At 39.3% G+C, this 15,357-nt stretch overlaps 1 protein-coding gene and 2 long non-coding RNA genes across 5 annotated transcripts; 2 read left to right on the top strand and 1 right to left on the bottom strand.

Moving 5' to 3' along the window:
• Positions 1–1,128: 1,128 nt before the first annotated feature.
• On the top strand, positions 1,129–4,070 carry LOC135933878 (uncharacterized). 2 transcript variants are annotated; one of them, XR_010573979.1, is made up of 3 exons: positions 1,129–1,231; positions 1,546–1,653; positions 3,996–4,070. It is a non-coding gene; the product is annotated as an uncharacterized LOC135933878 (long non-coding RNA). The 2 variants fall into 2 exon arrangements; XR_010573980.1 differs by lacking the exon at positions 3,996–4,070 and adding an exon at positions 3,413–3,524.
• LOC135933877 (uncharacterized) lies at positions 2,868–4,258 on the bottom strand. Its single transcript, XR_010573978.1, has 3 exons — positions 4,079–4,258; positions 3,400–3,543; positions 2,868–3,171 (listed from the first exon to the last, which is right to left on the bottom strand). It is a non-coding gene; the product is annotated as an uncharacterized LOC135933877 (long non-coding RNA).
• A 1,154-nt stretch (positions 4,259–5,412) lies between these two features.
• Positions 5,413–13,938, top strand: angel1 (angel homolog 1 (Drosophila)). 2 transcript variants are annotated; one of them, XM_063499743.1, is made up of 10 exons: positions 5,413–5,488; positions 5,993–6,865; positions 6,973–7,202; positions 7,290–7,359; positions 7,452–7,891; positions 7,985–8,120; positions 8,245–8,355; positions 8,466–8,499; positions 13,129–13,289; positions 13,393–13,938. In XM_063499743.1, exons 1-10 carry the CDS (start codon positions 5,422–5,424, stop codon positions 13,551–13,553), a joined length of 2,283 nt encoding a protein of 760 aa, XP_063355813.1. In that variant the 5' UTR covers positions 5,413–5,421; the 3' UTR covers positions 13,554–13,938. The 2 variants fall into 2 exon arrangements, with proteins under 2 accessions (XP_063355813.1, XP_063355812.1); XM_063499742.1 differs by having other exon boundaries at positions 6,958–7,202.
• Positions 13,939–15,357: the final 1,419 nt, after the last annotated feature.

The following is a 15,357-nucleotide window of genomic DNA, read 5'->3' as shown; positions in this document are numbered from 1 at the left end:
ATTAGCATCATGAAGACAGCTGTGCAGAAAATATAATGCTAGGTTGCTGTTGTCAGTGTGCCCTCACTCAATGATCTTGTTCCCTATTTAATGATGCGTTTGGCACCAAACTCAGGATGTTGATCCAACCGTCAGTAAAAGTGTTTTCACTTGCTCCCAGCAGAGGGCAGTGCTTCCCTCTGTTCTCTTGACTATGATGCTTTAATGTATTTCTACATTAATCTACAGAAACATTTATCAGTGCAAAGCTGTTTAGAAGATACTTACAATAAGCTGTCTGTTCCAAAGAGCTTGGAAAGAAAGCGAGTGGACTTTTTTCATGAAGGCATTTCACCTCTCATCCGAGAAGCTTTTTCAGCTCTAAAACGAGCTGAAAAGGATTGATTGAGGATGAACTCTCCTCCTGAGGTCTCGACATTCTCTCTGCCAGTCAGATGACTTGTTTCTATTGACAAATCCAGCACACCTCAGAGCTTCACTAGCACATCCAAAGACTCTTTTATAGATATATATATGTAGATATTTTATAGAGTCATTCAATTAGTAGTGAAGGGAAAGTCTATGCCAGTGTGCTGGAGAGGAGATTCCGTCCGTTAGTCGAACCTCGGATGCAGGAGGAACAATGCAGTTTTCGTCCTGGTCGTGGAACACTGGATCAGCTCTTTAGGGTGAGAATAGTTCAGCCATTCGGGAGGGGCTCAGAGTAGAGCCACTGCTCCTCCACATCGAAAGGAGCCAGTTGAGGTGGTTCGAGCATCTGACAAGGATGCCTCCTAGGTGAGATTTTCTGGACATGTCCCACCGGGAAGAGGCCCCGGGGCAGACCCAGGACACGCTGGAGAGATTATATCTCTCGGCTGGCCTGGGAACGCCTTGGTGTTCCCCCGGACAAGCTGGAGGAGGTGGCCGGGGAGAGGGAGGTCTGGGCTTCTCTGCATGGGCTGCTGCCCCCGTGACCCGGCCCCTGATAAGCAGAAGAAAATGGATGGATGGATGGACTTCCCTCTTTGTTTTTACAGACAGCAGATTTCACTGGAACTGATTGTTGATGACCTCAGCAGTAGGCGTCACGATCTGTGACAGATTGTTGCTTAAATGCACTGACATATGACTGATTTAGACTGAACAGTGAGAATGGAGGAGACAAATGGTGGTTTTCAGACACTTGTCTATGAAGACGATTTGCACAAGGAAGAGTATCCTCCTTACCATCAGTCTAACAGGATACAAGGTATAATCATTCAAATTTTTATTCATTACACTCCCATAGTCAGGTTTCTGATTCTTTTGATTGAAGTAGGTTTTACAGAGTTAAGATATAATGACAGGACTTGATGATCTGAGACAACTACGTGTAAGGTTTACATGCTCTAACAGGATTTTTCTAATCATAAATAAAGAGTACAGAGAAGATGTTAAATAAACTACTAGTAAACAGTAATATTAAGTCCTAAAATGATCACATTTTACTCTTTTAAAGCTTCAACCAAGTTAAGTGTGTTACCTGCCTTTAAGTTGAAAATTGATAATGTTCTGCCTGTTTAGTGTCCATGTTCACTATGAGTCCTGGGAGACGCCACAGACTGGCTGCAGTGTGCCTGGCACTTCTTGCTGCTGTTCTTCTGATACTGAATATTGGCCTGGGGATCCACTGTAAGTCATTATGAGTTACATGAGTGCACAGAAATGTTTTCATTATTAAATCATTTCTTTTTTGCAAATGGTTATCAAACTTTGCCAATAGTCCCAAAACAAGCAAACAAACAAAAAAACTCTAAACTGTAAAAAAAAATAATAATAATTCTTTAGAAAAACTGAAAAAAGTCCTGATAATTTTCTGCCAGGAACACCTTCTGTTTTTTTTAGTACACAACAAAATTGTTTTTTATTCTTTTCCTTTAATTCTCGTCAATTCAAAAACTGTACTAAAATACGCCGGCATCCATCTCCTCATAAAATGACTAAACAGCAAATCGATGAACAAAGTAATTTACAATCTTTATAATTTGAGCTTTTTTATTTTCCTTGAAATGAGTTTGTCCTCATGTAAAGACATGGAAGTGACTTCAAAGTGTTTTCTTTAAACAGGATACCTGGCAAACATTAACAAAATATTTAACAAGATTTAACAATATCCAGAATACACTTAAGCTAGAATCACTGCCTCGTGGTTCTTTGCATCAGCCAAATTGTTAAGTTGTGGTTTAAATTCTTGTCTGTCGAATGATGTATATAGTCAGTTATGGCCAAATACCAAATGGCATTTATGTCATCAATGAAGCCGAGACTACATTTATCCTAGATTAACACTGTAGGACCTCTACCTTGCAATTTGAAGCAATAGAGATGAGTTTTTGACAGCTAAGCGGTGCTAAATGAAAATAAAATAAAAATAAAATAAATAAAACTGAACAGATCTAAAGGTGTTCCCGTAATTTGGGTTTATTAGAATAAAAGATCGATGACCACAGCCCACTCAGCACAAGGCTTACAGGACCTTTTGAATGAATGAATGAAACAGAATAAAACATAAAATCAAAAAAGACAGATTACTATGCCAGACTTAAAGATAGACTGCATTTACTGGATTTGTTTTGTCTGCTCTTGCCTTTCAAAGACAATGAGTACAATTAGAAGTGCTTATTCTGATGAAAACTTTTCATCAGCAGCAAAGGCATAAGGATCACTTAAATGGATCACTTAAACTCCGGTTGATGGTGCACATCTTTTTCTCTGCTGTGCTAAAGATGCTCTCAGCTGTTTAACTTTAGGGATGGGAGAAAAGTTTGACATATTTCACGACCATTAAATATTAGCGAGGCCTCTGAGAATGAGGTCAAGCAAAAATCCCTGCTTGTGCTCATGGACCCTAAATTTCAACAAATAAGACAATAATACGACAAACTGCTGAGTAACACAAGAGTCTAGGGGAAGAGCAAGCATGAAGTGAGATGCTGTGTCTGTGTACACATGTGCTCACACATGTTGGTACCTCTCTCCCTGTAGCAAAGTCCTGAATAAAGTCTGAATGTTCAGTCAATCAAGATCCATATGAGCTGTAAAGAAAATAACCTCAGCTTTTTCTTGGATGTTCAAAGTTTTTCAGTTCATACAGGAACATCAGCAGTCTGGGTGAATGTATCGCTGTTTACTTCCCCCGTCTCATTGAGCCTGGTCAGGATGTGTTCAGAGGAAAAAAGAGGAACAGAAAGAATTTTTAAAAAGTTAGGGGTTTTTTGTTGCTCTTGTTTACTTTTAAGCCAAAAATAAAATAAATAAAGCTACAAGGTTTAATATTGAGAAAATTGAGGTGGAAAATGACTTGAGCATTATATAATTAAAGTAACATACCTTGAACATGTCTTGAAAAAGTAAAATAAATCATAACATTAAACTCACCTTGTTTTTGTAGAGAAGTTGATCAGGCTTTTGCTTCATCCCCTGAGACCAGCTGCACTGAATCATCACCAGCTTTTGTCCTCATCTTTTCGCTCAGTGAGGTCTTTCCTTTCCTTGGCCATTCCTCTGCCAGCTGCCTTTGCACTGGAAAACCAAAGTGTGTGATCACAGGTTAAGTAAAGGATATTTTTCCAGTGCAGAGTTTAGAGTGCTCCATTTGGTGATAGCTGTTGAACAACATTTCTAAGGATGTTGAAAAAGACAAATATTTCTGTTTACTATTAAGCAAAAGCATTACATAAATCACATTTTCAACAAAAGTTAGAGCGAAGGCACAGTTACAGGGAAAATGTGTCTGTCTGTGACTAAACATTTCCATGTGCTACAACATGGACATAATGATTAAATGTGCTGAGGTGAGTAATTTGCTGTCAGCCTGCTTATTGATTCATTGTACTGCTGCTACAATGATTTGTACAAATCTTGGAAATTTACAATAACGTTTCTAAATAAAACTTTTGATGTACAATGTTGTCAAACCAACTGATTTATAATATTGTTACTTAAGAATAAGAAACAGTCTTCAACACTTGCAGATAACAAACTCACAGATTCTCACCTCACGCTCGATGATACCGAACGCATCAGCAAAGAGCTCATCAACCTCCAGGATACTTACAAGACTGCAGTGGAAACCATGAAGGAAGCCAGGAAGCAGCTGGACAGTGAGATGAGCCGTCAGACACAAACCAACTGGGAGCTTGAACACCAGACAAAACGAAGCAATGACTATAAAAGTCAGATGGAAAAAGTTACTAAGGAAATTGAAGCCATGAGAACACGCTTATCAATGCTTAGTAGGACCGGTTTCATTGTTTCTGTATATGATAAAATTGTAAAAGCATAATGATTTGTTTCATAATTTTCTATAATGGTGGTATTATTTTTTGGAAACAGGCGATGGCTGCAAACACTGTCCTGCAGGATGGATTTTAATGAACTCTGTATGTTACTACTTCCCCTTGAAATCAAATGAATTCAAAACATGGAAGGAATCCAGAGACTTCTGTCAGCTGCAGGGAGGAGATCTTATAATCATAGACAGCCAAGATGAAGAGGTTTGTTAGTATTTCTGTGCAGCGGTGTTCATGCAGATTTCTGAAAATTTATCTTTGGTTTTGTTTCTTTTTTTGTTAGAACTCAACAGTCAATTATTTGAGAAATCAGCAACCTCTGTGCAACTGATATAAGATGCGGTAAGCTGAACACAGCTTCAACCGTCTGTTTGTTGAAAAATAGTAACGGACTGCGTTTTCTTGTGAGTAACTGTAACGGCGTTGTAACGATAGGAATAGTAATTAGATTACTCGTTACTGAAAAAAGTAACGCCGTTACTTGTAACGCCGTTATTCCCATCACTGGTCTTTCTTCATCATAAAATTTAGATTTTGTGGTAACAAACAAATTGATGGCTTACATAATTGGGATAAAGAGGTTAAAAATATATACAGCTTCTGAATTTAATGTAATTAAAAGATAAAATTCACAATATGCCCGCTCAAGTATTCACCAGAGAAAGAGAAAATGAATTAATTCATTTACTATGTCCCAGATTTAGGGGCTTCAACACAGGACTTGGCCAACTGGAAATCAGGCAGAGAAGGCAAAAATACTTTTAAAATTAAAATAGTGTTTACATTTATTACTCAAGTTTGACTTTATATCGAGACTTAATGAGATAAAGGCAGGTTTCAGATCAAGTAGACATGTCAGGTGTGTGTTTGAATCAATGCCTTTAGAAAATGTCTGTTTGCCCCACTCATTGCAATGAAATGTTTGTAAAGCATTTTAAAAATATATATATATATTTCCCGTTTTTTTCCAGACCAGATAAAGTAACAACTGAAAGTAACACACTGGAAAAACAAAACACAAAAAACGTGACTTTTGCCTTCAGGCCCCCACCCTCCCACAGCTATCACCAAATTCGGAGTGCGCATGCGTTGATTTTTGTGCCGCAACATGATTGGCAGTCTGATGTTTTATGTGCTCTACTATTTATCACGGTACCTGACCGTTCGACCCTCAGGTAAATCTAACAGTGGATTTGCAAACGTGTCTGAACTTATGATTGTCGGCTGAGCAAATACGGACTGAAAAAAAAACTACGTATGTATTTCCCCAGACACGCTGCCTGGAGCTAATAGTGCTAAAGTTTAGTTAGCACTTTTCTTGCTATCTGCTTCACCGGCATGAGGTTTTTGGTAATGTTTCCCGTTATAAGCTCAGTGTGACACACGTTGTGGTGTCCCCAATTTGCCAAAAGTTTCCTCTTTATGAAAACGGTAACGGAGAACATATTTAGCTGTTGCAGTGTAGCTAACTTTATGAAGTGCTACATGAGTTAGCTTGCACCTGTTCTTGAGGTCTTGACGCCCCCTTGTGACGCAAAGACGCTATCACATGACTTTTATGGTGTTGTTTATGTTCCGTAAGCACGTCTGTGTTTTCATGGGTTGTCGTTGACCTCTTAAAGTAAAAGGTTTAGTACCTTTTAGCATACCTGCTTTCTTACTGTATTCTTGGCTTACAGAGGCCTCAGAAAAGGGCCTCCCTCCTGCCGTGGTTAATGACAAAGCTGCGTGGGATGCCAAAACCCGGAGGTTCACCGATTTGCAGACAGAGCAGCTGGAGCAGCGGCTCCGCCCAACCGGTGGTTCGAAGGGAGAAACGAAAGAAAGGGTAAAAGATCCAAGCCCGGAAGAGGAAAAAACTACAAGGAGCAACATGGACAAAGAACCTCTAACGGCTGTCCCGGATAAAGATACAATGAGTGACGGAAACTCAGACATTACTTCAGAAGTACCATCTGAATTAAAAGAGAACGAAACTGGGAAGAGACATGGAGCAAGTCATGAGAACCTTCAAGATTCAAAACAGGAGGATGGAGAAATAATTACCCACCATAAGGTGCTGCATATGGATGCAGAGAATGGGGGATTCTCACCAGCAGAGGAGATGATGCCAGAGCAAGCACTCGAGGAACAGTTAAAGTGTCTGCAGACAGAGGACAGCATAAAAGATACATCTCAAGTACAGAAACAAGCCATTGGAGAGTCTGGATCTCCAGCTAAGAAGAGCACACCGGAAATGACCAGCTCAGCAGAAGACCAAATCCAAATACCATACATGGAAAAGTTAGAGACTACTTTTGAAGAGTGCTGGGATGAATACATAGTCCCAGCTGCAGATGAGCCACATGATGGAGTCAGCATTTCCGAGACGGTGTTTCCCTCCCTTCTCTCTCATCCTCAGGCCCACTTTAAGCTCAGTGAGCAGCACCATGCACAAACCAGCTGGCACTTCCCTGCAGGACCTGGTCTCACAGAAGAGGTGCAGTGCCCACTTATAACTTTTCCTTCTATGAGCTATTACCCTCCTGTAGAGCCAGCACTTCCCTTGGAAGGTGAGGATGAAGGCTATATTTTGTTTTTAATTTAATATTTTTACTTTTAAAAAAAAACTCATTTACAGTTCAGTAACCCGCTCCATGTATAGCTGTCCTTCTTCCAGTGATGTGGAGAGTCTGGATAGAGATGGATGAGAGTGCTGCTTCAGCAGAGCCTGCCCTCATACCCTTCACAAATGCAACTATGGACTTCACTGTAATGTCCTACAACATCCTTGCTCAGGACTTACTAGAAGCCAACCAGCAACTGTACACACACTGCCCCCTGGAGGTGCTGGATTGGCATTACCGATGTAACCTGCTTTTAAAGGAAATAGAACAATGGCTACCAGACGTGAGTCATGTCAAATTCATGTTTCTGAAATTTAACCTGCAAAAATTTATATATAATGTTAGGTGTCCGCTAATACTCTGTGTGTAGATTTTGTGTCTTCAAGAGGTTCAGGAGAACCACTACCATGAACAGCTGCATCCTGCCCTGTCTCAGATGGGTAGGTCAGCTGAGACAAAACAGTGGAAGAGTCATGTTGGGGGATGTTTTGACAAAGACGTTACACATATTCTGTTCATGTTGTTGATCCAGGCTACACTTGTGTGTACAAGAGGCGTACAGGAACAAAGACAGATGGATGTGCTACTTGCTTTCGTAGCAGCTTCTCTCAATTGGCTGCCACTCACCTGGAGTTCTTCAAGCCTGAGACGGAGCTGTTAGACCGGCACAATGTGGGCATTGTTTTGCTTCTTCGGCCACTGGTCAACCGGGGTTCACAAGTGAAGGAGGTGGGCCCGCCGCTCTGTGTAGCCAACACCCACCTGCTTTTCAACCCCAGGAGGGGGGACGTGAAGTTGGCTCAGTTAGCAATATTGCTGGCTGAAATTGACAGCGTGATCAAGTCCTGTAAGGCTAAAGGTGAACACTGTAACGTAATAATGTGTGGAGACTTTAACTCTGTCCCACACATGCCTCTGTACCAGCTGATCACTACCAGCCAACTCCACTACCAAAGCCTGCCAGCATGGATGGTAAGAAAATATAAACTAATTAAGTAACACCCTGTCTCGATTTTTATTTATTCATGCCTCAGTAAGAGTGTCTGTATTGACTGTGTCTGACAGGTATCAGGTCAGGAAGATCTGTCATATAAGGCCAATTGCCACAGACTGTTGGCTCCACTTTGGCCCAGCTCTCTGGGAATCACTGGCAGCTGCCAGTACACTACTGCCAATGAGATATTTGAGAGACAGAAATCAGGTCAGGTGAAGTCAGGTGCACTGTTACTATAGTAATATTGATCCATAGCACATGTCTCATTCTTCAGTGGTATCTTTTCTCCATAATTTCTATTGATGCGTGATGATTTCTTCTTCTTGCGTAGGGAAATGTCAGTACAGCCACGACTTCATGCTGCAGCTGCGCTACTGTCCAGCTGCTTGTGTCCGTCCTCAGGGCCTGGAAGAGATTCCAGGGGTGACTGACATCACACCAGGTAGTACAAAAATACAATACAGAAACTGCACTCGTATTTTCATTTAAAGCTCCTGATTTCCTTACCATGATATGTCGATTCTCTGTTCATTTTTTTCTTATTGTGCACAGATGCTTCAAGGGCAAATCATCTTGATGATACAAGGTCAGTTTACCACAGAAGCAACAGACAATAAACAACATAATATTAAAGTTAATGTAACTGAATTCTTTCTACCATTTAGAAAGTTACATATCACACATGGCGCTAATGTATGATGTACAATATTATCAAGCTTACGCTGATTTTTAGCTCCATGTTTTTAGTTTTAGACTGTCCTATGGTAGCTTTACATGATTTAAAAAGCCCTTATTTATGTTGAAGTGAACCTCAGTGGAGAGCTCTGCATCATCCGCTGTCTGAAAAAAGTAGTTTTAGCTCCTGTCACTTTAAGGCCACCTTACCTTTAAGCCATTTGTTATGTTTGCTCCCTTTGTAAACAAAACATTATGTAGCAGATGTATGGTGCTGCTGTTTACCTGGTATCTAGTCATTTACCTGGGATGACAATATTAAGGATGCCCACACTGAGCCTAAGCTTTTGGGTCACACGGATCACATATTCAGTAGAGCAGGGCGATATGGCCAAAAATATTTATCACGATATATATTTGAAAATTTGCGATAACGATATAACTGACGATATAATTGATGCGAGACAAAATACAACTCCACAACATTACTAGCGCAAAAAGACAACCTTCCATTTATTTTCACTTAAACAAGAAGCTGGTTTTTATGTGCATTACAGCTATATAAAAATTTAACAGTGTAAATGCAAATTCCTTGCTGAAAGTTTAACCAAAAGGCATTTCCAGTAGAAATGGGCTGACATATCCTGAGCATAACCATGTATAATATCCACTGCAGTTAAAAAGAGGTGCTTTGCAACATTAAACTGCAGTGTGCAGTACGTATTTTTCGGACCATAAGGTGCACGGGATTATAAGGCACATTAAGCGAAACAAAGCAGTCAGATAAATCAAACTTTATTCAACTCGTTCTTCTTGCTTCCTCCACTTCTGTACCATTGATTCATTAATGCTGTATTCTATCACAGCTGCTCTATTCCCATGTTGTTGCAGTATATTAATGACTAACCTCATATTGTGGATGGATTATCTCAGTTGTTCTCCTGACTGAAGTTTGGTCCGTTTACAGCATCCTGCCATGCGATTGCATTTGTCTCTAACTATCAGGAACCTTAACGTTAACTTTTATAAGTGGAAAAGTGTTAGTGTTCATCCTCCAGCTTCACTGTTTATGTTAAGCTAACATAGCTGTGTCGCTAGCGATCACGAAGCACATCATTATATACCAGCTAGCCCAACTTCAGTAACCCTACAAACGTCACTGCTGTTTAGTTTCCTGTCTTCATTTATGTTGGACGTGATAGCAGAGCTGTACGTTTGAATTTTTTCAGAAATCTCTCAGTCAGAACATGCTATTTCATGCTTAGGTAACTAGCGAAACTAGCGAGCTAACTTCCGCTAGCTTCCTGCTAACTTCTAACTCCGTTAAATGTAATAAATTCTGTTTTCATGGATGCCTGGAAGTTAAACTTCATAGTTACACCTGGTAAAGCAGCAACGCTGATCGTTTTATTAAAGATGAAAGAATTTAGACAGTTTTTAACTCTCAGTGATGCTGCAGTGTTCGTTTGACCTGAAGCATACGGAGTTTAGGACCCAGATTACTCCCAGATTTAAGAGCATCTTAGTCCGACAAATACGGCAATAACGACGGCCGCTTGCATGTTCTGCAAAAAAATGTGCTTTGTCGTGTATCTGACGGACAAACTCCAAACCAGTTCCACATCACTGAAGTTGCACCATTTTTACAAACCAATTCTGGTTCATCTGTTTCACTCAACAATCGGCCATGTGCGTATGAAAACAAAGGCACTGCGCATGCGCGTTTTACTCATATTCTATCGCGATATTTCATTTTCCTATCGTTGCCTAACATTATACCGGTATTACCGTGAACGGTATAATATGGCCCAGCCCTAATATTCAGTACTGTGTAAGCCTCCTTACATTTCTTTATATTTCACCAGGAACTTGGGAAATGCAGAGATTTATTGAAATGCATACAAAGATACAAAGTTTGTTCAATTCTAATGAGCTTTTAAAGTCAATAGTTGGTATTCTTCAGCACTCTATTAGGCAACTTTATTGTAATTTATTTAAGTGGTCTTTATAAATGGATCTTCAGGTGTTTTGAAGGACATTCAAAGCTCTTCTTTGGATGTTGGCTGCCTTTTATCTCATTCTCTGTCAAGATGATCCCACAGTGCTTCAGTGTTTTTCTCCATATCCAGGTATGCTTATACTGCATTGGTACTATGTTTGGGGCTGTCTTGTGGAAAATTCTAGCTTTTGCCAATCAGTTGCCTTCAGATAAGTGAGGCATGGTGGATGAAAACTTCACAGTATTTTTATACATGCATAAACATTGTTTTGACAAGATCCCCCAACACCACTGCCTGAAATACCACGACAGAGCCTTCCTGTATTTTACAGACTGCTTTAGAGGCCGTTTGTACCTCTCTTCTCCCTCCTCTGTGCATATTAATAATGGTTGGGATGAGAAATTTCAAATTTGGATTCTCATCCCACAGCGGCATGGTGGTTAGTACTGTTGTCTCACAGCAAGAAGGTCCTGAGTTCAATTTCACCATCAGGCCGGGGTCTTTCTGTGTGTACTCCAGCTTCCTCCCACAGTTCAAAGACATGTAGTTAGTTAAGTTAGGTTAATTGGTAACTCTATAGTTAATTGCCCATAGTGAGTGCGAATGGTTGTCTGTCTCTATCTGTTAGCCCTGTGACAGACTGGGTATACCCTAAGACAGCTGGGATAGACAAAGATAAGCGGAAGAGAATGGATGGATGGATTCTCATCCCACAAGACCTGCTACCACTGACTTTCAGTCCAGTTCTTGTGTAATTTGTCATTCTTCATCCTTTTGGTATGGTAGCTACCCTTCCACTTATTGTTTCTGATGAGGCTTTAGCAATAAGTATCAACTGAAGGGCCAGCTAGAATTTTTTTTCCTATTTCTTACCAAAATAATTTTCAAATACTGTCTATTTTCTGTTGATAGTTTCTTTTTGACTTGTTATTACATCTTTTTTTCTGCACTTGTGCCGTTATCCTATTTTCTTTTTAACGACACACTGCACACTCTGCCAAGTTTTAGGCTAATAGCTTTTTGAAATTTTGCAAAAATACAGTACTATGCCTGTCAGACTTGTTATCACTGGCACTTTTTGTAGATTCAGCTAAAGAAAGTACACCTAATTATGTTTTTTGTGACAGACTGCTAGCAACAAGGTGCCTAAAGAAACATCCCTTGAGTTTTTATGCTTCAGTGATCCATGGATCAGTGTGAAGTGGCTTAATAAAGACCAAAAGATATTCTTCTGAAAATGGTCTGTTTCAAGGACTGGACTAAAATGAGTAAAAAGCAGCCAATGTCCAAGTAAGAACTTTTTTTGTTATTACTTTATTCTGAACAAAACGAGACAGCAACTTAGAAGAGACAAATCCAGGACAAGGACATAGGACGATACAATAATTGAAACACGGGGGATATAGGAGCGAGTGTAGAATTTATAATGTGCAAGGAACTTCAATGTGAGAAGTGTCTTTAACCAGAATCTGTCAGTGATCAGGTGAAAGATGGTGGGATGTGGCAGCCCAGCAAGTAAGACAGCTGTGCAGTGATCTGGGTCCAAAAGGGCTTCATGTAGGTGCAGAGCCTGATTGCATCTCGGGGTGTTCTGAGAGCACTGTATGCAAGAACCGGTGTCGCTAAATCCAATTTTATATCATTTTTGCTGAATTTTGTATTCTACAAGTTTCAAATTGGTATTTTTTTAATGCTTCTGAAAATATTATTACAGATTTGAATCCAGAAGCAAGTATCAGTACTAAGTGAGAGATCTTGTTCCCATTTTAATGTAGGGAATGATATTTTCGTTTCAGCATCATTCAAGATTCTTTATATATTGGCGATGAGTTTTAAGAGATGGGGTTTTTTTGGAATCGAACAATTACATTTAATAGGAGTCATTTTAAATATGAAACGTAAAACTGATTTTATTTGTAAGTACTCCAAAAATTGTGAATTTCTGATACAGAACTTCTGGGTGCCGTGAGTGAGATGAGTAATTCTTTTTTTTTTCTGTCCAAATAGTTGAATTGAACAAGCTATAATTGAATACAAAGTCTGGGTTATTGAAGATTAGTGACTGAATGGATGGTCTAACTACAGAGTGTGATTTGATATGCATCCTACCAGGCTGTCAGAGTTGACGCTATTGTTATACTTTGGAAGCATTTATGTTTTTTAAGAGGCTGGGTGATAAGCGGTAGGTCTGACAAATGTATATCTTTACCAAGTACTTGTTTGGTATCTAACCGGGTGGTTTCATATTGGGAGTGCAAGTATAACTTTGAAAGACCTTCAGAAAGCTTGGAGAACTACTGCTCAAGAACACTTTAAAAACACGAAAGTGTCATTTGAAGCAAAATATCCAGAAAGGAGGGGTGGTTCAAGACTTTTGCACAGAACAGTACATATGTTGACCTAATTGCATCTTTGGCCAAAACTAATGAGCATCCACCACTGAAACAGGATAGACACATGAAAGATGATAAGTAAAAGCAAAATATGTCCACTGGAACTATAAATAAGATCTATTAATCATTAATTCTATGGTTTTGCAGGTTCAGACACACAGTCAGCCATCGGTTAAACCTAGAGTCGGTTTATAAGCACATTCTCCCAGGTTCTGGAAATCCAGAAGTGACAACCCTGCATTCGGAGGTCGGACATACAGTCGACTACATCTTCTATTCTCCAAAACGTGTTCTTACTAGTCGACAAGGTATGAGGATGTCTGACACGAAGAATATTTAAGATGTTCAAGCTCTAAATTAATTATTTGTGACATTAAATATATTGTGTTGTTTATTGTTTCTTTTCCCTAGCTTGTGCTAGCTTTCTGAACGATGGCCTGAAACTCATCGGGTCTCTTTCTCTTCTGTCTGAGGATGTCTTGTGGTCAATGAATGGCCTTCCCAATCACATATTCCCCTCAGACCATCTCAGTCTTCTCGCCAAATTTCAGCTGGACCTCAGTAGTGCTTGACGGAAAGAACTGTGATTGAATGTTGGAACATATTTTCTTTCCAACTGTTCATTTATACATGTTTTTGTTATAAATACATTTTTTCTGCTTCACTTCTGGCAACAAAATCATAGTTTTGCAACTGAATAGACCTTAATTGTTTTTTTTCCCAAATAGCAACGTAAATAATGGACACCATTATTCAGTCTACTTTTTTTGTGCTTTTCATTAGATAAATACTGAAATGTAACAATTCTTTAATGATGCTTTAACAGTTTCTTTTAAAAATGCAGCCATTGATTGCTTTGTTGCTGGTGTGGAAACTACATGGACCTGTTCATGTTGCTGTTGGTGAATGTTGTTTTGTTTCCGGTTAGTTTTTTCTTTCTTTTAAATTTAGTTTTGAAACTATGAATATTTTTTCAGATTTTTAATAATGCTGAATAAATATATTCCTTAAATGTGTGCATCTCCCTGTGTTTACTGTCTGGTGATGTCTGGATGACATGAATTAATATTTGTGTGGTGTTGATTGTTAATGCATGATGAATCTTAGTGTGAAAGGGTTAAATGTAGGCTGTAGAGCGTCATCATCCCTGTCAGTATGCTGTTTAGATATATAGGTTTATGATGAAGGAAAACCATGAACCCCTTACCTCATCACGGAGGGATCTGCTGGTATGATTTTGTTTACTTTGTGTGAATTGCAGTTAAAGTTCAGTTCATCATATATTAGTGCAGCCCCCTCGATTAACCCGCTGTTTGAGACGAGCCATTTTAAGATAACATACTTTATTTCTCCCTAAGTTGGGACATTCCCTTGCCATGCTAGCTGCTTGTCCTGTGTGAGCACACCATGACTATTATTTCTACTTGGAGTAAAACTATAAATAGATTATTCAGTTTGGGCATGGTCATACTTTTTCAGCATTTCTTCCAATTTGAAGGTATTCTGAAATCTAAAAGTCCAGTATGTTGAACTCTGCCATCGCAGTATGACAGTGCTTTAGTTTGCTGAGGCTTGTGTTTCCCCTGTTATAGAACTGTTTGCTTTGTATAGTAGTCCTGACAGAGATGGTGTTTAGAGAGCTCAGTGTGCTCTTGTTATCATGTGCCTTTGTTCTGGAAGGATCTGCAGTGCTCATTATGAACTGCTGATAGATAGAAAACCAAAAAATTCCCTGCCTGGCACAAAGACACCAAATTACAGTGTGGCTCCTTGTTAAGTATAGAGTTTATGATCTTATTAAGGATTAGCAGACTTTTTAACATTTTTTTAAGCAAGGTGTTGAGTAATCTCCAGGCATTCATTTTTCTTTGGTCATTTGCTGCTTTTCACAAATTTTCATCCAGTCCTTGTACCTGACCCGTTTCCTAAACCACATAACACTGACCTATGACTCATTCAAAGCATAAAAAAGGCTCGTAATTCAAACAACGAACCTGTCTTGTGTTTACACATTATAGAAAGCTGAGCAAAGAACCAATTTTAAATTCTATATTTAGAAACTTTGTTACTAGAAGCCTGTCACAAAAGCAAATTTGTTTCCAGTTCTTCGGTTAAATCAAGGAGAACAACAAACTTGGGATATCTCAGTATAGCATACAGTGTGTTCTTAAAAAATCTGAGGAACCTGGACAAGTAGAAGACCAAAGACGTGTCAGGCCTAAAACCGTATCTACAGCAGATGAGCACCATCTGAAATTCCTTTACAAAATTGGACAAATTCAACAAAGACCTTACACAGGGCCCAAGAGATCCATCTAGTGTCATAAAACTGTCCATAACTTGCAGTTATCACTAAAAAATAGATATACAAACACA

This window comes from Pelmatolapia mariae, linkage group LG16_19, assembly GCF_036321145.2.
Source record: "Pelmatolapia mariae isolate MD_Pm_ZW linkage group LG16_19, Pm_UMD_F_2, whole genome shotgun sequence".
In the NCBI taxonomy this organism is placed as follows: Eukaryota; Metazoa; Chordata; class Actinopteri; order Cichliformes; family Cichlidae; genus Pelmatolapia; species Pelmatolapia mariae.
This window is presented reverse-complemented; position numbering and strand designations above follow the sequence as displayed.